General features: G+C 42.3%; 1 protein-coding gene across 1 annotated transcript in view; it reads right to left on the bottom strand.

Annotated features, from left to right (window-relative positions):
• Positions 1–25,637, bottom strand: part of sntg2 (syntrophin, gamma 2) — a 219,256-nt gene that overhangs the window by 177,786 nt on the left and 15,833 nt on the right. The window contains exons 3-4 of the mRNA XM_048597103.1: positions 15,576–15,632; positions 15,412–15,469 (exon numbers count right to left, since the gene is read on the bottom strand). Coding sequence (XP_048453060.1) covers positions 15,412–15,469; positions 15,576–15,632 — 115 coding nt within the window. The remainder of the gene's footprint in view (positions 1–15,411; positions 15,470–15,575; positions 15,633–25,637) is intronic.

Here is a 25,637-nt window from a genome sequence, read left to right as displayed (position 1 = left end):
TGAAGGAATTAGATTTTAAAGGCATCAAAGAATTTAGAAGGAAATGGGAATATGTCATTGAAATAGCAGATCAGTCAGAATCATATTGAATAGCAGAATAGGCTCAAATGGCTGAATTGCCTACTCCTGCTCCTAATTTCTATTTTTCTATTTGATAATTCATTACTAAATTCTTTTCCAATGGCACCTATGTTTTGATTTGTATATGACTCTAGTCCCACTGTCTTGGGAAGTAGTGATGTAACCCATTAGCATGTAATGAAACAATAAGAATGCTTACCATCTTTCCTGGGAAACTGGAGGTAGGGTAACGAAGAATAAAAGTGATAAGAGACTGCACCATTCAACACCTTGTGATAAAGAGAATTTGGCTGTGGCCAATTGTCTTTGCATTTCAAGCAGCAAACATATAAATAAAAGGTAAACCAATTTTTAACCAAACCACTTCAGAGGTTATTCTCATCAGTGTATCTCCCTGTTCAGAAACAGAATGGTTGTAGCCCATTTCTGAAGAAAGGTCCCGACCCAAAATGTCAACTTTCCTGCTCCTCTGATGCTGCCTGGCCTGCTGTGCTCCTCCAGCTCCACACTGTGTTGTCTCAGCCTCCAGTATCTCCAGTTCTCACTATCTCTGATGGCTGTAGCATTAGGAGGATTGAAAAGGAACTGCACTTTTTTGCTTTGATTGAGAAAGAAACAAATAAAGCAAACAGAAAGGACAAAGACACAAGGATGCTCGGTAAAGAAAAAAAATCCAAACCCTCCTCATCATTTAACAGAAGTAAAAACACTGATGGAATTACATCAGGAAACTAGTGTGAGATTGGTGACATGTTGACAAAGTACACTTAAAAACTGAGGCTGAAATCTTGGCCCAAACATTCACTGGATTAATAATTCAAGGGTTAGGGTTAGCTAACGCTCTGGAGAACATGTGTTCAAATCTCAACATGGCAGCTGGTTGAATTTAAAATTCAATTAATGAAATAAATCTGAAATTCAAAGCTGGTATCAGTAATAGTGAACATGAAACTATCACTGATTGTTGTAAAATCCCACGAGGTTTAAGAATGTCCTTCATGGAAGTGAACCTGCCAGTCCTACTTGGTCTGGCCTACAGGTGACTCCAGATACAGGGGAATGACTGTTAACTACTCACAAATAGGCTCAGCAAGTCCCTCAGTTCGGGAGCAATTAGGAACAGGCAAGAAATGCAGGCTTGTCAGAAATGCCCACATCCCATAAAAGAATAAATGAGAAAAATAAATGGTCTTTCACTGGTTACCAGTCTGGCTTTCTCAAAATTGGGAAGCTTGGGTACTGAGCAGGCCTGCAGTAAGCCCTTGGAGATAGTGCACAATAGTACACTGACAGAAACCTGTCATACCTTGTGGAGCGAGGAAGACCATTCTTCCTTCCTGATCCTTATCAATGTAAGTGAAAATAAACCTGTTTTGGATTTTATACTATCATTCCAGAAGATGTAACAATGCATATTGGGAAGAAACTATAAAGGCAAAACTTTAAGATCAGCCAATTAAAAGCATTAAAATGTATCAGCCAATATTTTATTTTCTAATGATATTCCAGTAAACTGCATTCTATTTTTATTTAGAGGAAGTCTTTTCATCCTTAGTAAGAGCTTGGATTCTGTCAGTAAAGTAATACCCAACGTATTCAATTACATACAGATAAGACTTGCAAACTACTGAATTGCAATGAAACCTCTTGAATCTTTGAATCCAATAGCATACCTATTGGAATTTTTTTTTCATGAAATAATGGGCAGAGCTCTATTTGTACAGACTTGTGATTCTCAATGGATTTCTGAAGGCAATTTTTACTAAGTGAAAGAAATCCAACCTGAAGCCTATAACTTTCTGCAGAGCCATAAGGCAGCTCTTGTCTTCATAATGCTGCATATCTTGGAATTGAAATAACTCTAACAGTGAAGCGTACACCTTATTAAATACAAAACATGACACACCACCAACAGCATAAAGTCTCACCATCCAGCAGACTGATGATAATCAGCTTAATTTTAACCACTCTCAGAGCTTTAGTCTACATAAAAATACCGCTGTAAACAAACTCTAAGTCACTAGGTAACCTCAGACATGCTAAATCAACCCTTTAGTTTCCATTGCACAACGGCTACACAATGCTTTGTGGACACCCTACTGAAGATGGGATGTGGAAATGTTACTTGTGGTCAGGATCTGGTAGTTTACCCTTGAAATGAAAGGAGTGAAGGAAAGCTCAAGTAAAATTTCACAAGTGAATGAAATCCCAATGTATTTTCTGCACTTGAAGCACACTTCAACCTATACACTCGACTCAGATGCAGTTTTCAGCAGGGAGATGAATTCTATATCTAACATGCATTTTGACAGTGGTGGTCATAATGCTTAACAATGACAATCACAGACAGCACCATCTTCTCCAATCAATCCACACAATGAGGTTCCCCATTCCTGGAATTATATTTGTGTATCTTCTCTGCATTCTCTTTAATGCCTTCATATTCTTTCTAAATTGTAAGACCAGAACTGACCACAATACTTCAATTGAGGAAAAATCAGCATTTTATGCTGGCTGTCGAACTTTTTTTGCTTTTGTAATTTTTGTACCTATGTATAAAGCTCTCGCAACCTGCCATACCAACTTCCATAATTTGTGTATATGTAGGCCCAGGTCTCTCTGCTACAGCATCCCCTTTAGACTGAAATCTTTTATTTTATATTGTCTCTCCCCATTCTTCTGACCAGTATGAATCACTTCACATTTCTCAATGTTACATCTTATCTGTCCACCCATTCACCAACCTGTCCTTTTGAAGCTGCACACTTACCTTATCAAAATTCAGAATACTTCCAAGTTTAGTGTCAACTATGAGTTTTGAAGTAGTTCCCTGTATACCAAGGTTTAGGTAATTAGTACATTTCAGGAAGTAAAGGTTCTGGGAAACTTTACGATATACCTTCCTTCAGTCCCAGAAACAACCATTTTCTCTTTCCACTCTGTTACTTGTCGTACAGCTAATTTTGTATTCTTGTCACTATTGTCACTCTCAATGTGTGAGCTCTAATTTTGTTACTGGATCTGTTGTGCAGCATTTTTAAAAATTCTTTTCAGAATTCCACTGACAACACATCACGCTCGTTACGTGCCATTTACCAAGTCTGTTTCCTCATCAAAGAACACAAGAAAGTTAGTGAAACATGGAACAACTTACTGTGATTTGGTAAAGGCATGTGATCAGAATAATTAACCATAGTCGCATCCAATCATGGTACTGATCATGACACAACTAAATGTGTCATGATCTATGTTCAGGCTTCCTTCACTTAAATAGCTAAGCAGGAAATGTTAGAGGAATTCAAACTTGCTCTAATCCTGGCTTAATACTAAATTGATATACCTGTCTCAGCACTGACGCTGCCAGCTCCTCTCAGGTACCTGGCACCCACTCACTGACTTGATGTCCTCTCTACCCTAACAGCCTCTTGACCTAATACTTCCCACCTTGGCCCCAGACCAGTAGACACACAATCCCTCCATCTGACACAACCACCCCCTTCCGGCTGACTCACCAATCTAATCAGACCCATCCACCCTCTGTACCCAAGTGTCAAATACCCCCAATCACCATGGCACCATCAAACTGGGTCTATCTGGCAGATGCCAACTCTAGCCCCATCTCCCAACTAACCTGTTCAACCTGCCCTAAGTCTTCAACCACTTGCCAGCCACTCTCCTCACAGCCACATGCCACACTACACCCTAAACCGTTAGGCTCCATTGAGCTACCTGGTGCCCTAAGCTTCTCAGTCACCAGTCCCCTGTGCCCCTCATCCACCTACCACATTACCCCCCCAGTACCTCAGTTCCTATACCCTCACCGACCAAAGTGAGACTTTGGCACAGTGATAAGGCCACTAGAATACTAACCCAAAGTCCCATGCTAGTGTTCTGGGGACAAGGGTTCAAATATGCTATGGTGTGAAATTAGAATCCAATAAAAACCTGGAATTAAGAAAGTCATCCCTATGATAACTGTTGTCGATTGTTGTAAAATACTATCTGATCAATTAATGCCACTTTGGGAAAGAAATCGGTCATCCTTACCTCATCTGTCCTACATGTGACAGCACAGTAGCATGGTTGATGGACTGGCAAGTCCCTTAGTTCATGTGTAATTAGGAATGGGCAATAAATGCCAGCAATGCTCACATCCCGTGAAAGAAAATCCAGACCTTTAACCCACGAAATATGGCAATGTTGCACAAAGGGATAAGGTTTCAGCATCAGTCCTCTCCACTGCTGCCTGTATGAATTCCCAGACTGGAGTGTGCTGTTTGGCTGGGAAGGCTCCTGGCCTAGACATTCAGTGTGGAAATTCCTTAAATGCGCAGGAGGGAGCAAAAATCCCTGTCATTGAGAACACAGGACCAAAATCCCTGGATTTTGAGCAGAACTTTTAAAACAAAAAGAAAGGCAGCTGGGCTATGCTCTGGAATACGCAATCACGGTGATAGCTGTCTGGAACCATGGTTCAGTTAGAAATCCTATTCATGCCTTAGGCCTAAAGACACAATGAACCAGACTGAGGACAACAACTTCAGACATCTTAGACTCTTCAGAGGTACCAAGGCATTCAACTCCAATTAATATTCATTCACAGAAAGACTGTACATTCCACTTAATCAAAACACATTTACGCCCACACGAAACTATCAGGAAGCCAATTCACCACAAAAGGGGCCAACAATGGGGAACATAGATTTGAGAGGTGAAAATGGAGCACACAGTCTGTATAACTGCTGGCCCTGATCTGGGCGAGGGGGAGAGAGAGGGGGAGAGAGAGAGAGAGCCATCCCCGCAGCTACCAACAGAAGAGGGATCCCAGACAGCTACTCTCCCAACGAATACCACTCATGCCTGGGCATCGAACAGTTTTTTCGCTGCTTCCACGCTTACTTCTTTAATCGTGAGCCTAATGCTCCCTCTACTGACCCCTTCTCCCGCCTCCAATACACCCTATCCTCCTGGACACTACCCCAAGACCTCCTACCCTCCCTTGACCTCTTCATCTCCAACTGCCGTCGAGACATTAAGCGCCTCAACCTCTCCACCCCTCTCACACACTCCAACCTCTCCCCCGCAGAATGTGCAGCCCTCCGCTCCAACCATAACCTCACTATAAAACCCGCGGACAAGGGAGGCACGGTTGTAGTATGGTGCACTGACCTCTGCATCGCCGAGGCCAGATGCCAGCTCTCTGGCACCTCCTCCTACCGCCCCCTTGATCATGATCCCACCCCCGAGCACCAAACCATCATCTCCCAGACCATCCACAACATCATCACCTCAGGTGACCTCCCACCCATAGCCTCCAACCTCATCGGTCCTCAACCCCGCACCGTTCGTTTCTATCTTCTTCCCAAAATCCATAAACCCGACTGCCCTGGTCGACCCATCTCTGCCTGGTCCTGCCCCACCGAACTTATCTGCACTTATCTTGACTCCATTTTCTCCCCCCTGGTCCAGGAACTCCCCACCTACATCTGTGACACCACCCACGCCCTCCACCTCCTCCCAAACTTTCGATTCCCTGGCCCTCAACACCACATCTTCACCATGGATATCCAGTCCCTATATACTTGCATTCCCCATGTAGATGGCCTAAAGACCCTCCGCTTCTTCCTGTCCCATAAGCCCGACTAGTCCCCCTCCACCGACACCCTTAACCGTTTAGCCAAACTCGTCCTTACCCTTAACAACTTCTCCTTCAACTCCTCCCACTTCCTACAGACAAAGGGAGTGGCCATGGGTACCCGCATGGGCCCAAGCTATGCCTGCATCTTTGTAGGATATGTGGAACAATCCCTCTTCCTTAGCTACACTGGCCCTATCCCCCACCTCTTCCTCCGTTACATCAATGACTGTATCGGCACTGCCTCGTGCTCCCACGAGGAGCTCGAACAGTTCATTCACTTTACTAACACTTCCACTCCAACCCTAAGTTCACCTGGACCATGTCCGTTACCTCTCTCTCCTTCCTGGACCTCTCTGTTTCCATCTCTGGCAACCAGCTGGAAACTGATATCTATTTCAAGCCTACCGACTCCCACAGCTACGTTTAATACACCTCCTCTGACCCACCTTCCAGCAAGAATGCCATCTCCTATTCCCAATTCCTTCACCTCCGTCGCATCTGCTCCCGAGATGAGGAGTTCCACTCCCAGACATCCCAGATGTCCTCGTTTTTCAAGGACCGCAATTTCTCCTCCACAGTTGTCGAAAACGCCCTTGACCGCTTCTCTTGCGTTTCCCGCAACTCATCCCTCACACCTCCTCCCCGCAATAACAACAAAGACAGACTTCCCCTCATCCTCACGTATCACCCCACGAACTTCCGGATCCAACGCATCATCTTCTGGCACTTCCGTCACCTGCAATCCGACCCCACTACCAAGGACATGTTTCCCTCCCCACCCTTATCTGCTTTCCAGAGGGACCGCGCTCTCCATGACTCCTTCATCTGCTCCACACTCCCCACTAGCCCCACCACCCCGGCACTTTTCCCTGCAACCGCAAGAAGCGCTACACCTGCCCCTACACCTCCCCCTCACCCCAATCTCAGGCCCCCAGAAAACCTTCCACATTAAACAGATGTTCACCTGCACATCTGCTAATGTGGTATATTGTATCCGCTCTTCCCAATGTGGGCTCCTCTACATCGGGGAAACCAAGCGGAGGCTTGGAGACCGCTTTGTAGGGCACCTACGCTCGGTTCGTGACAAACAACAACACCTCCCAGTCGCGAACCACTTCAACTCCCCCTCCCATTCCGCAGACAACATGTCCATCCTGGGCCTCCTGCAGTGCCACAACGATGCCACCTGAAGTCTGGAGGAACAGCACCTCATATTCCATCTGGGAACCCTGCAGCCCAATGGTCTCAATGTAGACTTTACAAGCTTCAAAATCTCCCCACCCCCGACCTCATCCCAAGACCAGCCCCTCTCGTCCCCGCCTCCTTGACCTGTCCATCTTTTCTCCCACCTATCCACTCCTCCCACCTCACTGACCAACACCACCCCCACTTCCTACCTACTAGCCTCATCCCCACCTCCTTGACCTGTCCGTCTTCCCTCAACTGACCAATCCCCATCCCATCTCCCTACCGACACTCACCTTGACTGGCTTCATCCCCTCCTCCTTGATCTGTCCGTCTTCTCTTCACCTATCTACACCTTTATCCACTTTCCATCATTGCCTCCCCCTCTCTCTATTTATTTCAGAGCCCCCTTCCCCTCCCGCATTTCTGAAGAAGGGTTCCGACTCAAAACGTCAGCTTTCCTGCTCCTCTGATGCTGCCTGACCTGCTGTGTTCATCCAGCTCTACACCTTGTTATCTCCACGAGATCTGTCTGCACAGCTATGTCCCTGAAACCTACCGACACAGGGCTGTTCCGTACCAGGGGAACCAACTGCAACCGACCACGACCAGCAGATCTGACAACCGACAACCTCCGAAAGCCACCGACACGACTGACAAGGCCTCAGACACATCCTGAGGTGAAAACTGGCTCATAAAAACCACTACAAAGTAAGATAACCCAAGTTCTCGACCCAGACTGAACACCGTCTGAAGTCTTCAGTGAAGGACCAGCTACAGCAAATGGGAACAGCTAGCTGTACTTCAAAATTGTGTTTATCCCCATTGGTGAGCCTATTTCCTCGAGACCCAAAGGTATCCAACCTAGCTAGCAGGGAGGGGAAGGTGGGTTGGCGACAGTGCAGGGAACCCCAAGGTCGGGAAGTCTGATTAAAGTGTCTATTTGAAACTACTGTTTAGTTTCTAATAGCAATTAGCCTGTGTTAAGTTAATAACTGATAGTGTCAGTTTCACTGTTTTGAATTTGCCTTTTCAACTTTTGTATTTTATTCACCTTTGCTTTATTTCCATGTTTATTACTTTTGCCTTTTTATTTATTTCTTGCAATATACTCACCTTTGCATTTAATAAACACAGAGATTCCTTGCCCTGAAACACCTGCCTACTGCCTTTTTCACTTCGCATTCCAAAATTAAGTCCAGTGTCAGAACCCAGGGATCTGGGGGTGATTCAAACCACCTAATAATAAGCAGGTTACTGATCGCAAACTAGAATCCCTATAAATGTATGTGTCTCACCTGGGTTGGAAATAGAAATTCTGACAGAGACTTTGTGGGGAGGTGATGGCGTAGTGATATTATCACTGGACTGTTAACCCGGAGACCCAGGTAATGCTCAGAAGACTCAAGTTCAAATCTCAACACTGCAGATGGTGGGATTTGAATTCAGTAAGAATCTAGAATTAAGAGTCTAACGATGACCATGAATTGATTGTCAGGGAAAACCCCATATGGTTCACTAACGCTGTTTAGGAAAGGAAACTACCATCCTTACCTGGTCTACATGTGACTCCAGACCCACAGCAATGTGGTTCACTCCTAACTGCCCTCTGGGAAATTAGGGATGGCAATAAATGTTGGCCTAGCCAGAGACACCTTCATCCAATAAATGAATAATAAAAAAATATATACTGGGAGGTTATGGACCGATTCTCAAGGATGGATAGACAGACAAATTAACTTTATGGCTTTGCTAAACTAAGTAAATGAATCACTCAGTGATTTTCAAGTTGGTTACTACAGTAAATGATGGTCTGAGATTTTGGGTGAATGAAGAGATCCTATCTTGTAAAACATCTTGATTGCTCTAAACTAATAATTACCAAAGCTCAATGATATATAACACTTAGATGTCAAGAAACCTTTTCACAATGCTTTGTATGAAAAAAAAACAAAAATATGAGGTGAAGTTACGACACAATTGAAGTAAAACATGGAGTTTCATAACGTATTGGCTGAAGGGGAGGAAGCACTGGGACTGTAGTTTGAGCAGTGATTTTGGATTGGGGAGATCTTTTAAGTGAACTGCTTCATAAATTGATGATGAATCCCAGACAGCTTCTAGGTGAGATGGATTTCTAAGTGCAATATAATTTGATCAAATTTGAAGCTGATACAACATTAGAGGGGTGACATTATGTCTAGCAAAGAAGCAAGGCCATAACAAAAGGACAGAAACATAATTTGCAAGTGGACCAAACTGTGGCAAATTCTAATCGAAATTAGCCAAGTGTCTGATGTTCTGGATGAATAATAGAGAATGTAATTATTCAATGAATGCTGCTCTGCTGGCTGGAGAAACATTAACTGTCGCCAGGAAATAATAATAGACAAAGCAATTATCATTTCCAGTTATTAGACATCAGCAGACAACAAAATAAACAGAATGTGCAGCAATACTGTTGAATCAATAGAACATAACTCTGAGGTGATCTGAAGCTCTATAAGGATTTGGTCTGATCAGACCTTAAGTTGTGTGTAATTGCAGAGGCACAAGGAAATCATCCCAGGCCTTAAAGGCTGCATAGAAAGCAGTTGAAGGCCAATGCCAATGGGCAGCACGGTGGCTCTGTGGTTAGCGCTGCTGCCTCACAGTGCCAGGGATGCGGGTTTGATTTCACCCGTGGGCGACTGTCCATGTGGAGTTTGCACATTCTCCCCAGATCAACGTGGGTTTCCTCCGGATGCTCCGGTTTCCTTCCACAGTCCAAAGATGAGCAGGCTAGGTGGATTGGCGATGCTAAATTGCCCATAGCGCCCAGGAATGCTTAGGTTTGGTGGGCTAGACATGGAAAATGCAGGGGTAGGGGAATGAGTCTGGGTGGGATGTTCTTCAGAGGGGCAGCATGGATTTTTTTGCCCGAATGGCCTGTTTCTACACTGTAGGAACTTTATGATACTCTATACTGAATTAGAGTGTCATAACTGCGTTATAAGGAAAAGATTGGGAAACTGGGGCAGAATTTTACAGCACCTAAGGAACAGGAATAGAAGCAGGAGGGATCAGGAGCAGTATGAACAACCATGGAAAATGAACAAGTTGACCATGTCCTGTCACAGGGGACTTTTATTAACACTGGGACAGGAGTCAGGCAGACTGCTCATCACATGTAGGTAGGTGGGCAGGCAGGCAATGTATAAAGGAAAGGACTATTTCCCTAGGCTATCAGCAAAATGACAATAGTGGATTGCTGTCCCTCTCCTACCTCTCCACCCACATAGGGATTGTTAAAATTCTTTATTATTTCAAAACTTTTTTTTATTTTGAAAAGATGGTCATGGCCAAAGACCCACCTTATTGATAGACCCAAGAAAAGTCTCCTCTCTAGAAATTTGAGCTTCAATTTTTTTTCTCAATTTCATTGTGGCTCATGTAGCTTGCGTAGGCACTTGTCTATCTTTGCAATGCCCACCACTCTGTCCTGGCGGGCATCTGCAGAGCATTTATTCCCCTCCCACTGTGGTATTTGTCTACATTAGCAATGTCCACCACTCAGCTTTGATGGGCATATACCCAGTTATTCTCCCTCCACAGCTTCGAAGCTGGGAGGGAGAATCATGGACCAGTAATTTTCAGATGGCAGATGGAGAATTGGTGGTCACCATTAGGACTACATCCATTCTCATCCACAAAGAGCCAGGAATTGGACAGAAGGTGAAATCAAGCGAGACGTGGGCTCCAAAGGCTGTAGAAGAGGCACCATCCAACAGGTTGGGTCGACCTTTTTGGGGGAGGAAAGGGGGTTACACAATTGGGGACGGAGGCCTATGAGGGAGGTGCCGCTTCACCACACCCCTCACCTGAGGCCTGACAGGGCCAACCTGCCAGGCATCTCCCTCAACCCTGGCGACCTCCCAGCAGCCTGAGAATTGCAGCGGACAGGAAGATAGCCTGAAGTAGGCTATTAATTGATCAGTCAAGTGGACCACCCTAAGCCTCACCTGCCTCCGATAAAGTCAGAGCAAGATCCAGCGCACGAGGGTAGATGGTGGGAAGGATACTCAAAAAAAACTTATCGCATTTCCCCCATCCACAAACCAAGTGGATGAGTACAAGGTGCCGCAAAGGTGGCTGCTGAGTAAGATAAGGACCCTTGGTGTTAGAGGCAAGGTGCTAGCATGGATAGAAGATTGGCTGTCTGGCAGAAAGCAGAGAGTGGGGATAAAAGGGTCTTTGTCAGGATGGCAGCTGGTGACAAGTGGTGTTCCACAAGGGTCAGTGCTGAGACCATAACTCTTCACTTTGTACATTAATGATCTAGATGAAGGAACTGTGGGCACTATGGTTAAGTTTACAGACGAATTAAAGATAGATGGAGGGACAGATAGCATTGAGGAGGTGGGGAGGCTGCAGAAGGATTTGGACAGGTTAGGAGAGTGGGCAAAGAAGTGGCAGATGGAGTACAACGTGGGAAAGTGGTCATGCACTTTGGTAAGAAGAACAAAAGCATAGACTATTTTCTAAATGGGGAGAAAATTCAGAAGTCTGAAGTGCAGAGAGACTTGGGAGTTCTAGTCCAGTGTTCTCTCAAGGTAAACTTGCAGGTTGAGTCAGTAGTCAGGAAGGCAAATGCAATGTTGGCATTTATAGAGCATAGAACATAGAACAGTACTGCACAGCAGAGGCCCTTCGGCCCACGATGTTGTGCCGAACTTTTACCCTAATCCTAAGGTCTATCTAACCTCCACCCCTACCTTATACTATCATCCATATGACTATCTAATAGCCACTTAAACGCCCTGAATGCGGCCGATTCCACTACCCTCTCCGGCAATGCATTCCACGCCCCTACCACTCTCTGAGTAAAAAGCCTACGTCTGACGTCTCTCCTATATCTACCTCCACTCACTTTAAAACTATGTCTCCTCATAATAGCTACCTCCACCCTAGGAAAAAGTCTCTGGCTGTCCACTCTATCTATACCTCTGATCATTTTGTACACCTCTATCAAGCCACCTCTCATCCTTCATCGTTCTAAAGAGAAAAGCCCTAGCTCTCTCAACCTTTCCTCATAAGACCTTCCCTCCATTCTAGGCAACATCCTGGTAAATCCCCTCTGCACCTTTTCCAACACTTCCACATCTTTCCTGTAATGAGGCGACCAGAACTAGACGCAATACTCCAGATGTGGCCGAACCAGGCTTTTGTATAGCTGGAGCATAACTTCGCAGCTCTTGAACTCAATCCTTCTATTAATGAAAGCTAACACACCATACGCCTTCTTAGCAACTCTATCCACCTGGGTGGCAGCTTTCAGGGAATTGTGGACATGAACCCCAAGATCCCTCTGCTCCTCCACACTGCCAAGAATCTTTCCATTAACCCTGTATTCTGTCCTTCCAAAAGGAATTTTGAGAGGACTTGAATATAATAGCAGGGATGTACTACTGAGGCTTTTAAGGCTCTGGTCAGGCCAGATTTGGGGTACTGTGTGCAGTTTTGGGCCCCATACCTCAGGAAGGATGTACTGGCTCTGGAGCGGGTTCAGAGGAGGTTCACGAGAATGGTCCCAGGAATGGAAAGCTTAACATATAAGGAACATTTGAGGACTCTGGGACTATACTCATTGGTGTTTAGAAGGATAAGAGGGCAACTAATTGAAACTTACAGAACACTGAATGGCCTGGATAGAGTGGATGTTGGGAAGATGGTTCCATTGGTAGGAGAGACTAGGACCCAAGGGCACAGCCTTAGAATAAAGGGAAGACCTTTTAGAACGGAGATAAGGAGAACCTTCTTCAGCCAGTGAGTGGTGAATCTATGGTATTCAGTGCCACAGAAGGCTGTGGAGGCCAGGTCATTGCGTACATTTAAGACTGAGATAGATAGGTTCTTGATTATCAAGGGAATCAAGGGTTACAGGGAGGAAGCAGGAGAATGGTGTTGAGGAACTTATCAGCCATGATTGAATGGCGGAGCAGACTCAATGGGCTGAATGGCCTAATTTCTGCTTCTATGTCTTACGGCCTTATAATAAAATCTGCCAATTAAACCAGAAAGCCTTGGCAACAGAGGAGGCTATCTGGCCCATCCTGTTTTTACCAGCTCTCTGTGACAGGAACTCAGCTGACACTACTCTCCTGTCTTTTCCCTGTAACACTGCAATTTAGTTTTCCTCTTCAGATAATTATCAAATTCACTTTTGAAAAGCATAATTGATTCTCTCTCCACTACAATTCTGGGCAGTTCGCTGTACAGCCCAACTAGTTATTGTGTACAAAGCATTTTCCTATGCCTCTTTTGAATCATTCGACAATCATCGTAAATCAACGTTTGCTGGTTTTCACCACATCTCCCAGTGGGAAAAGTTTCTCCCTATCCACTCTGTCTATCCCCCTCATGATTTTGAACACCTACTTTGTATTGCACTGTCTGAGAGACAACAACCTAATCTCTCAGGCTGCAGAAAGTCAGTTTGGTAAGTTGTATTGATTAAGTATTTTTCTACAGATTTAAAAAAAGATATGCTGAGTAGTTTTACTTCAATTGATTTCAGACCATTATTAAAAGCTCTATTTACGTTAACATTTACATCAAATTACTTTTTAGGGAGAAGTGAACACATGGTGAGGTACTTGAGACAATGAGCAGAAGTAGATGGACGAAGAAGTATTGAGGCATGAAGAATCACAGAGGCAGCAAAAAAGACTGGAATTTTATATCAATAGTGCTAGACAAATTTTCTATTCAACTTCAACAGGGGTACAAAATATCAACTAGGCATTGAGCACTTGTCATAAACCCTGTCTAATTTTCCTTTCCATTAAAGTTAAAGATGAAGCAGAATAAGTGGATGCTGGATATCTGTATTAAAAAAATACTCCGTGCAGGAGAAAGTCAACAGATCTGGCAGGATCTGTGGAGTGAAAGCAAACTTATTGAAAATCTAGTTTGAATTTTTGGTCTCAGGAAATTAACTAGGTGGAATAACTACAGTCCTTTTTTGCTCAATTGTGAAGTTGAATTTGATCACTCAGAGTCTTTCTTCACTCTAACAGTTCCAGTTTTCACATTTTGAAGCTAATAAACTCCCATCTGTGGCTTTGCTGGCATTTAGATCATAAAAATGCAAATTATTTATCGCAGTGCAACGGTTATTCTATATCTTATCATTTATGAAATGGGTAAGCATTAGAGACAGAGGGCACACTGTGTTTTATTTTCTAAAAAATAAACAAGTGCATTGAATTTTGAGGAAAACATTAGGAAGAGAGGCTTAGAGGAAATGATAAATAAGTTAAAGATGAGTGAGTGTCTGAGAGAGAAGCATAGAGAGGTCAGAGTTTTAATGGGGTTGAGCATTAAAAATAAATTAAAAGTAAAAATAAACCAGTAGTTTGTATTCTACTTCAGACTTGTACCAACTAGTTAACCCTCCTGAATATCTCACTGATGTTTCTACTGGTATAAGATGTATGAAAAAAAAATACATTTCACATTTCTGTTCATGGGTTGCTTTAAGTGAGGCTAAGGTTATTTATAAATTCGATAAGCACATCTTGGCTGGAGTGGGTTATACAGCAAAAAGTACTTAAAAGATTCATTATTTTCAGAGCAACGTTTTGAATGACAGTTACTGCTGATATTACACTTGAATAAGCAGTGATTAATGAGGTATTAAACTGACAAGTTGAGCTGAAGAATAAATGGATTAGTCTTTTGAAGCTGAAAATTTATGGCAGGCAGACTATTTATGTGTATATTGGGCTATAAGAAAATCTCCCTTATTATGATAGAATACTTCTGTAGCAACAAATGAGTTATTCTAATTATAGATCCTGATATATTTATGGAGCATAAGCATTTAATTAAATGTACACAAGTCAATGGAATAGATTACATGAATCTTGTGAGCACTACTGCAGAAGCACCTGAAAATAATGTTAATAATATTTTAAATGCACTATTTATAAGAACATTTTTTATTGCAACTTCAGCTCTTGTAGCTGACTCCACTTTGGAAACAGCTAATTGTAAATGGGACATTTAAAGAGGAGGTAGAAAATAGTCCGCTATAACAGGTATTGGACGTGCAAGCTGCTTAAGAAAAAGGGATTTACTTTATTGCTTTTGAAAGTATAAAATTCTTTTTTGAGTGGCATCATTCAAAGGGATTAAGAGCAATTGGGTAACGTTATCCATGGGTCTCCTGTTATTCTACATCAAGAACAAAAATGTAAATTATGTTTTTTTTAATCAATAAAGTTATGAGTCATCTCTGGATTACGTGAATTATGATGGAGAATGGTTCTCATCGCCACAGAAGTACTTTGAATCTTGTTTCCTGATCACTTGTATCATCCTCCATTCCATTATTGAATTAACCTCGCCAGGATTAGAACATGCTTTATCTTTCTGTCTTGTACATGCAAACTCATAAACACAGGCATAATATTTTTTTTAAGTACAAAGAAATTGTTGCTTCCATGAGAAACTATGTGTTTTACCTGCTTGATCTTTAAAGATTTTTGATATAACAACTGGTACACCGTGTTCAGCACCTCCCTAAAAGAAACGGTCACAAAGTGAACAATGAGAAGCCATTGTGCACATTTCCACAGAATGCTATTCTTGTAAAATAAAGGTAGAGGACAGACAGAATGCCACTCACCTTAATACTTAAACCCATTCCACCAACAGGCTGTCTGCGAAGTGTAACAGTTCTGTGCTTTAAAAAAATCATACAAAAGTTAAATTTAGTAGCAATTCACGAAGAGACAGAGAATCTGAAATTGGCCTTTGTCTGCACAATGAAAAAGACTGGCCACTACTCAGTTGCTGACTTTTCACCTGGACTAATCCTTCCCACTGAAATACACTCGATCCTTTAAACTCTTCTGGAAGCCTATTTCCTAGTCTCACTGTCACTTCTCTTTGATTTGAAGTTAAAAAATCGATGCAAACTAAAAATTGATGTGATTGAACTATTGGTTGCCAATTTACTAACAGCCCAATTAATATGATTGGCACAGATTAGTTTCAACCCCAGTATATGACACATTCTGCTTTTATTCCTTACTAAGCCGCACATTAGAAATGGTACAAATAATACACTTCTTGAATAGCTTTGTGAATGGAATCTTTAATCCAAGCAGGATCAGGAAAGGAAGTTCTGAAAAAGGATCCCAACCCAAAACTTCAGCTTTCCTGCTCCTCTGATGCTGTCTGGCCTGCTGTGTTCCTCCAGCTCCACACTGTGTTATTTCTGACTCCAGCATCGACAGTTCTTACCACTTCTAAGTAAGTAAACCCTGTTGTCTTGAGCAAAATATGCAAAGATCCAAATGCACTTTTCCATGGTGGACAGTTTCTGGACTTCCTTCTGTATTTGTGAAGCCTTCCCAACTTTTATTTTTATATTTTGGAGTGCAATGTGGCTACCTACTGAGGCTTCTAGTGCCATAAGCAGAGAATTACAGAAAAGTACATTTGTTTCAAAATGCTGCATGGTTTCACACCTGTCTGTGGAGATATTCTTTCTTTATCCCTGAGAACAAGGTAATAGTGTCCTGAAATTCACAGAGAAAAACTCATTGTTTTGTTCCGGCTCCAACTAATTCTGAACTGGAAGGGAAGACAGATGTCCCACCTATTTTGGGCACTTGGTTATTTTAGAACCAGAGAAGGAAAAACAACAAAGGCAAACAAAAAATAATGAACGAGACATCAGGTAAATTTCCATTTGAGCTGTTATCCTCCTTTTAATAAGCTTTCACAATAATGACACTTTAATAAAACTGTATCAAATTCAACAGCAATATTATCGACATTTATTAAACTCATAAAAAGCAACACAATATGATAACTTGACGAAGATCAAAGATTAAATTACCTTGTGTAAGGAATAAAATGCAATACATATTATGCTTTTTGAAACAAAACAGTGAAAGCAAAGAAAATTCTTAATAGGAAGCTTGGCTACAAATCTTTGATACAGACATTGTTTAATCTATGTTGCCTCTTAGTACTGTCCTCTGGCTGATTTAGACACAACATCATTGGTAAAATAATTGCTGCAGTAAAACGTAATCAGTTCCAAAAAAATGAAAGAATGACAGCTATTCAACCTGATTCAACACACTCGCAAAAAATGCTGTTAATTTGAAAAGGTGAAATCCAGAAACATTAAATGGGCATGTTGCAACAATGTATTAATCAATCTCATTCATGTTTTATTCATTCCCACACCGGAATGGCACTGGTAAGCAAAGTACCATTGTGTATGCTGCATCTACACTTTTACAGTCCTCATGTATTTAAGTCTAGTCACATCAAGACAGTGTACTGATTATTCATGTCAGAATACAAGAATGAGAAATACTGCGTCTCCTATATCTGCAGCACTTGTTCCATACATGGAACTTTTCTATCTCTCAGAAAAACTTGTTTTTTTTAAATCAGTTACTCAAACCATAAATGTACAAAAATCTGGATATTCCATGAGACTGGAACCTGCCTAATTTTGGGCCTTGTAAATTGTGGAGTTAATATGCTATAGTTATTTTCAGTTTATGCATTTTGTTGAGTGAGATTCATCATACCTGGTCCACCATTACTCAGAGTGACTTTTCTCATGTAAACTTTTGGGCTTCGCCTTGTCAATCGTACAATCAGCTCTTGGATGTCCTTCTCAGAGAATTGTGTGGTCAAAGAGCCAATAGTGTTAACCTCTGCCTGGCTTCCATTTTCAAAATCCAGCTGCAAACCACTTCAGACACTGGAACTAAGGACTGACCCTCAGACCATGGTGCTCAACCTCTACTATTCAATGATGGTCAAGGGGAAAGGCAAACTTGCTTTCTGTTTGTTGGATAGGGACGTGGAGGTATTGATGGTAGTGAAAAGGAATGCAGAGCTTTGTTCAGGTAACCACTACGAGAGGCCATGTTATCCAACCCAGTCAGCCTGGACACAAATGGTAGCTCAGGTCAGTGCTACACCCTGAGTAACGTGGGATGCCCAGCCCTATAGGAAGGTGATTATCTATTCTTTGCACTCCATAAGACTAAATTTCAACATCTCTCTGCTATCTCCCACTCACAGGACCACAACTCACTCTAATTCTGCCGGTACATACACATCTCAGCAAGGCTCACAGACTCCAACTTTCATTATTGCAGGCATCATGTTCACTCAATGGCTTTCACCCTCCCAAAATCGTCTACTTTCCTCTGCCCTCTATTCACTCAATAGGGACACCTCACCAACGCTCTCGTTCATGTATCACCATAACCGCTCTTGCATTCACTTCCAAAAAAGTCAATCCCTCCCTTTGCGTCATTGTCGGAAAAATAACATCCCTCCTGCCCTCACCCCCCCTGCTATGATGACCACCTAGAATGATGTTTCAACAAGAGACCTACTATTAATCCCCTGGCCTGGGAGCACTTGACATGCAGCACTGACAGGGACACAATTACAGGATTTCAAGTATGGAGTGCTTAAATCCCAGGGAATGTCGGATGCTGGTCAGTTCAGGCACTTAATTTGGTTGAATTTCTCCCATGGGCATGGTTTCAACCATCAATAAGGTCAGCATCACTAGATCCATTTCTTCTCTGCTTGCTGATCTAAATTGATTCCCCATTGCTCAAAATCTTTCATATAAAATTTAATACTTTGGAAATTTATCAGAACTTTTGGGCATCCCAATGATTATACAGTAAACACAGGAATTCTTCCTTCAGCACATTGTTGCTGCATCATAATTATTTTCATAGCCAAGAGCGGTAGACTGATAATTTAACAAAATCTTGAAAGAAAAGGCCATAAGCAGCAGTCCTTAACCTGTGGAAGGATAGTATGAAATTTAGAACTTCATCATCCAGTTGCACGCTCTGGCCCAGGTCCAACAGCACAGCTCCTCCCCCAGAAAAGTATTAATAGAAATAAATACAGTCAGCATGTTCAAATTAATAATAAATGTAGCAGAAATTTAACTGCTGACTTGACTTGAGTGTGAATGTCATATCAGTTTGACTATGCAAGTTAAAGATATTTCACTTTTGTAATCAGTATCTGATAATATTATAAGTAATTAATCAATTTGATTGACATAGTTCCAGACACACAAGGTGGTCTTTCATGGTCTCACATATCCCCATTGGAAACAGACTAGGAGGCAGGAGTTTGCCCTGTAAGGGGTAAGATGGAGAAATTATCATTTCATCAACCACACCTCTCCCCTTTGAAATAATTCAAGGACAGCCTTCCCGCTTTGAGACCAGCCCAGGTCTTCAAGTCGCCCATTGAGAACAACTCAAGCGCCTTATTCTGCTGTCACTAATATTCTATCAGCAATGGAAAAGTAGGCAGGGGTCATGCCATGTGGGCAAACCATCTAGTGTGCCCTTGTTGACCCACTTGGCAAAGGCGACAATCACTCACTTACTCATGCATCCTGTGCCCAATGGAATTAAGGTCCCACCAATGGCAAGTGCCATCCCCATCCTGCCCTCTAAGCTGACCCTCTGCTGCCACAATACCTGCCTAACTATTCTCAGTGGAACATCTGGGTCTGAAGACATGTCAGTTCCGCGACACAAAATGGTTATCCCAGACGTCCAAAGACAGGCAGCAGGCTGCCCAATTGGATTTAAAGTGCACCAGGCAGCTTGCAAACAGCTGCAAGACAGGAACAAAAACAAAGTTGCTGGAAAAGCTCAGCAGGTTTGGCAGCATCTGTGAAGGAAAAAACAGAGTTAACGTTTAGGGTTCTGAGTTCTGAGGAAGGGTCACTGGACCCAAAATGTTAACTCTATGTTTTCCTTCACAGATGCTGCCAGACCTGATGAAGGGTCTAGGCTGGAAACATCAGCCTTCCTGCTCCTATGATGCTGCTTGGCCTGCTTTGTTCATCCACCTCTACACCCTGTTATCTCAGATTCTCCGGCATCTGCAGTTCCTACTATCTCTGTTACAATTTTAACCCCACTGCGAAGCCTCTTCTGAGGATGCCTAGCCTGAAGAAGTTACCCTCCTCCCTCCGGACAAACCTCAGGGGATCTCTCTCCTGCTGCAACTCTCTCATTTCTGATGAAGGGTCTAGGCCCGAAACGTCAGCCTTCCTGCTCCTATGATGCTGCTTGGCCTGCTGTGTTCATCCAGCTCTACACCTTGCTGCTGGACCTGCTGAGCATTTCCAGCAACTTTGCTTTTGTTCCTGATTTACAGCATCTGCAGTTAGTTTCGTTTTTATTTTAGCTAAAAGAAAGTAGCTGCCATGTAGCTGATTGTCTAAATCTACCTGACATTAATGCTTCAGGAAGGAAACAGCTGGAAGGAAGCAGTGCCAGGGAAGATTTTCTCCAACTCTTCCTGCTGGAGGTGGTGAGGGTTAGCAAAGAAACATTATTTCCAGAGATGGGAAGAAGCTGGGAGAGAAACAAAACATTAATACAGTAAAGTCCCCATTATCCTGCCTTGATCACACATAATTCTCATGTAACTGGCATCCGAGATTCAGAAAGGGAATTCCCAGATCTTTGGGATCCTGCTAACAGGAACTTAGCAATGGAAGGGTATAAGGGTTCAGATGCTTTATGAAAGCTAGTTCAAGACTTACCTTATCACTAAAGACACAAATACCTATTGCGGCCAGGTATACTGATATTTGTGAGCAGTCCTATCCACTCATTTTTAAACTGCACGTTCATCTTATGGCAACAATGGGTTGAGTTCTCAAGCGACCGCTAGTATTTTTCATGCATTCAGCAGATTCAGTTGACCAGCACTCACAATTCCCCATGCATGTCAGATACTGGAGAGGTGATTGCACTTGGAAATGAGCAAGGCCAAAAATCACACGACACCAGGTTATAGTCAAACAGGTTTATTTGAAGACACAAGCTTTTGTAGTCTCGCTTCTCCTCTTGTGTCTCGAAATAAACCTGTTGGACTACAGCCTGGTGTCGCATGATTTTTGACCTAGTTCACCCCAGTCCAGCACCGGCGCCTCCACATCTTGGAAATGAATGCAGTAGTTGTACTGGTCCTCCGGTGTGAAGCATACAACTCGTGTCCGAGAGGATATGTCATTGGTCACTTTCACTGGATGTTCCTTCTGCAGGTGCGGCTGGGAGCTACAGAAGTGTTCAGCATCTGGGGGCTGGTCCCTGTATTCAGTTCCAACAAAAGTTTCCTAGATGCTGCAAGGTCAGGACAGAGAAATGGCATCTCACTTTCGGGTCGGAAGCCTCACACTCAGTGCAGAATCTTTCACTGTTTTTGGTGGCAAGCTTGGAGGCAGGAAGGGCAGTTAATTGAGCAGGGTAGTACTGACCCATAAGTGGGCAATTCATGACCCTGAATTTGTCGTCATGTTGTGTGCAGCCAGATTTTCATCTTCTGCCGGCTGGGATGGGGTATGTGGAGGCACAGAAAGACAATGGCAAAGGGCTCCCACCATCCAAGACCATCTTATCTCATCAGAGGACTTTACTTTGGGAAGAGTTTCATGGAGAGCCGCATTCCTGACCTTGTTCCAAAATCCTGCACTCTACTCCATGAACCACATCCTCACAACCTCATCCCAAATTACATGTGATTTTTGTCAGTCCTCAATCTTCAGATGCCTCAATCTGCAGCTGCTTCCCAACACTCATCTTCATCCTACTGCTATTTCATACCTATCCTTCACAGTTTCCCTCCACAAATGCCCTCTCTAAATATTCACAGAATCATAGAATCCCTACAGTGTGGAAACAGAACATTCGGTCCATCAAATCAACACTGACCCTCCAAAGAGCATCTCACCCAGACCTATCCCTCTACCCTATCCCTGTAACCTTCATTCCCTGTGGTTAATCCACCTGGCCTACACATCCCTGGACATTACGGGCAATTCTACATGGCCAATCCATCCTAATCTCCACATCCCTGGACCGTTGGGAAATTTATCATGGCCAATCCATCCTAACCGGCCCATCTTTGGACTTGACTCCATTTCTCACACTCCTGCAGGAGAAGACAATACACAATTCCAGAGAAATCCAGGGAACCAGGGGATGGCCAAATGGTTATAGCCATCCTGACTGCCATGGAGAAAGAGGCCTTGCATTTCAGCAGAATGACTGAATTAAAAATCATTGACGAGAGAAAAGTAAGAGTCCTTCAATGTGGCCTCGGCCAAATATGGCATTGATCATCTAAAAGAAACATTAGTCGTGAAATCCTACAGATGTCTCCAGCAGATTCCCAGAAGAGGTGAAGAATTTCAGTATTGCGATTAATTTGATGGTTATTATGCACATCCACCTGGACCTTTTTGAAGGGGAGAAATTGTTCCAGGAACCTGGAAATGTCAGCAGTGCCTCTTCAGATTGCTCCATCGTATCAAAGGGGCTGATCATTGTCCATCTTGTGCTAGGCTATCACCATCTTCAGTTCCTGATAGCTCTGTTAGGTTTCCCAACCACCTCCAAACTTGCCTCAGTAAATGCTGGAGGTGGACAGCATCATGTTGGGTTTCTGACACTTTAGTGTTTTCTAGGGAGCTAAACTCTGCTTGCACTTGAATACACACCTTCTTGTTCATTAAAGTTCTGCCCAGTTTTGGAGTAGTTAGAGATAGAGGAACACAGGGAATAAAGTTTCACAAGAAGTGCAGTTAAAATATTAACTTCATGGAAAAATAAGGAAGCCATACAGAGAAGGTGCAACATCTACTTCAACATTAACTGATTGGATATCTTGCAAAAATCTGCATAACATGTTAATGATGTTTTCAATTATTTTCTGGCAGAAATAGAACTTGAAGTAAATAGTGAACACTTGAAAGCACCTAATTTTTGAAATGTTATTGAGAAGGGAAATTCTCAATATTTATAATGACATTAACTGACAGGCTGGCAAGAATGTGGTTTTGGATGCAATAATAAGTTTGAAAGACAGGGCAGTCTTAAATACAATATGGTAAATGACTGACATAGCTGGAAAAAAGAATCAAGGAAATATCGCAAATGATATGAATGGAATGAATTAACAAAATCATGAAATAAAAGACAGGGTCATTTCTGGAGAACCAGATAACTGTCCCAGGAAAAAGCTGCTTTTGGAGCAAGAGTTGACACTCGATATAGAGGAATTGAAAATGTCCTCTAAACATAAAAGTATAGGGCGAAGGAATAAAGAAAATTGAACCAGAGGAAATTTAGACACAATGAAATGAGACATCTAAAACAATTCATAAGGGATGAAGGCAAAAAAAGAACTGTGTGAACAATGTGACATATTAAAGGTGGCAAATGTAATCTGTACACAAGAACTGGCAAGATCATAGAAGCGAAATTATTAATTTCATGCAATGGAATAAAAGTCACCTGAGGAACATTATGTCAATGCAGTAGGACAAACTAAATTGGCACAGCTTGGATATGTGTAGTGAATGAATAGTTCTACAATGCAACCAGAACAGCTGCACAGGTGAATATCAGAACTGAAAAAGATTAGAGGTTACTGCAGAATACAACAGATTGAAAAGTAGGTCAAAATAAAATTGACAGGCTACCCAAATTCAGGCATTCCTCCAAGAGGAATGGGTCCTCCAAGAATGCATGTATTGGCATGAAATACAACTTGTTATTTATAGTGGCATCTAAAGGTGTAAACACAAGCACAAATCTGAATACTTGTGAGAACCCATTCTGGAAATAAATCTGCTTATATATTAAAGTACAAAAATTTCATAGTGAATCAAAAAAAAATCATAATAATGCAAGAATCTGGTTCCAGGATGGGTCTGTTTGACAACAGGTTATAAGATCAGGATGAGTAAACAGATTAGGTCAGTAATACAATGCGCAGGGGAGAAAAAAATGTTCCCTGATAGAATGGAAAATCACAGGGATGAACCAATGGAAGGCTAATGCTTGGTGTATGCTGACTGACATGAGAGTAAATTGTACACACAAGGTTCCACAACAAAAGTGAGTTAAGAATTGAGTTTACCTGTTTTCCTCAAATTGTTAATGTCCTAAATATTGGCCAGGATACTAGAGAACTCAATTGCATTCTGCAGCAAGTACAATGAAATCCTGAACATCCATTTGAAAGGACTGGCCGGGTCTCAGCTTGCTGTCTCAACAGAAAGATGGTACAGCGAACCATACAGCCTTCTCTCAGTACTTGACAAAACTAACACTGAATCATAGAATGAACAGCATAGGAGGAAGCCATTTGACTCTGTGTCTTTAAAAGAACTAGATTAGTCCCAAGACTTAACCCTTCCACATAGACCTGCTGAGGTTTCCCTTCTATTATTCCCTTTTGAAAGTTGTTACTGAACTGCTTCCAGAAACCTTTCAGGAAGATCACAGTAGCATGATGTGTAAAAATTATTCCATTATCTCACCTTTTGATTCCTTTGCCAATTACCTGTTACATTTGACCTGTGGCTGTCACCATTTCTGCCACTGGGGAGCAATTTCTCCTGATTTTCTCTATCCAAAACATTTATATCTTTCAAACCTCTACCGAATCTCCCCTCAACATTTTCAGTGTGAGACTACCACTACTGAAAACCTAAAACTAAAAATCCTGGTTCTGTGGGAGCTTGCTCCACCTATCCAGGCTGCTTCACAAGCTGTTTACTTTATCTGCATTCAACAGACAGCTCAATACTTAGTCTCACAATGTAATTGAAATCCTGTTTCCCTGTATTATTCTCATAAATCTTTATGTCTCCTCTCTCAAGCTTTAACATCCTTCCTAAACTATGGTGCTTAGAATTAGATTCAAAGCTCCATCTGGGTCCCAATCAGTAATCATTAAGTTTCAGCAGAACTTCTATTATTTATACTCGATTGCTTTATTTACGAACATCAGTTGCGTCCCACAGTGGCATGCTCATCTCTTTGTCAGGATGACGTGTGTTCAACTCCGACTTCAGGATCCCAAGCACACAGTTGTGATGGATTAAGGACGTACGTCACTATTGAAGGTGCTGTTTTGTAAAAGATCCTGTAACACTATTTTGAAGTGGATTTTTCTCTAATGTCCTTCTTAATATTTATCATTCAACCAAGATCATGAGAATCAGATGATCCAGTCATTATCGCATTGCTGTCTGTGGGAGTCTGTTGTACACAAACTGATGGCTGTTTCCTGTATTACAACAGTGACTAAAGTTCAATAATTCATAATTGGCCATAAAGTAGTCATGAAAGGTGCTATATAATTCCAAGTCTCTTTTTTTATTTGCTGAAGCTGTGTTTTACTTTAAGTACAATTCTTAACTTAGGCTATTACCTTTAAAGATTTAGGCACATAGATCACCAGTTTATTCTGTTTCACCCTCCTTAAAATTGCGTCACATAGTTTACAATGACTCTCCTTATTCTTCTGACCAAAATTGTTACAACCTGATCCTGGATGAGGTTCCCCAAGTTATGTTGGTTACAGGAGGAGTACCACAATTTGTTAAACTCCCAGGTGAGAAGGGAATAAACTAGCTCCCTCTCTTTGTTTGATTGGTCGTGTGACAATACTACGGATTCAATTTTGTCCTTTTTTTTGCTTGAAGAGAGGTTTAAGGTCAGAAGTTTTAAGCCACAGGTATTGAGCTGTCTGTTGAATGCACATAAAGTAAACAGCTTGTGAAGCAGCCTGAATAGGTGGAGCAAGCTCCCACAGAACCAGGATTTTTAGTTTTAGGTTTTCAGTAGTGGCAGTTGCT

Source organism: Rhincodon typus, chromosome 5, assembly GCF_021869965.1.
Source record: "Rhincodon typus isolate 14 chromosome 5, sRhiTyp1.1, whole genome shotgun sequence".
NCBI lineage: Eukaryota > Metazoa > Chordata > Chondrichthyes > Orectolobiformes > Rhincodontidae > Rhincodon > Rhincodon typus.
Note: the sequence above shows the minus strand (reverse complement) of the source record. Positions and strands in the feature narration are given on the sequence as shown.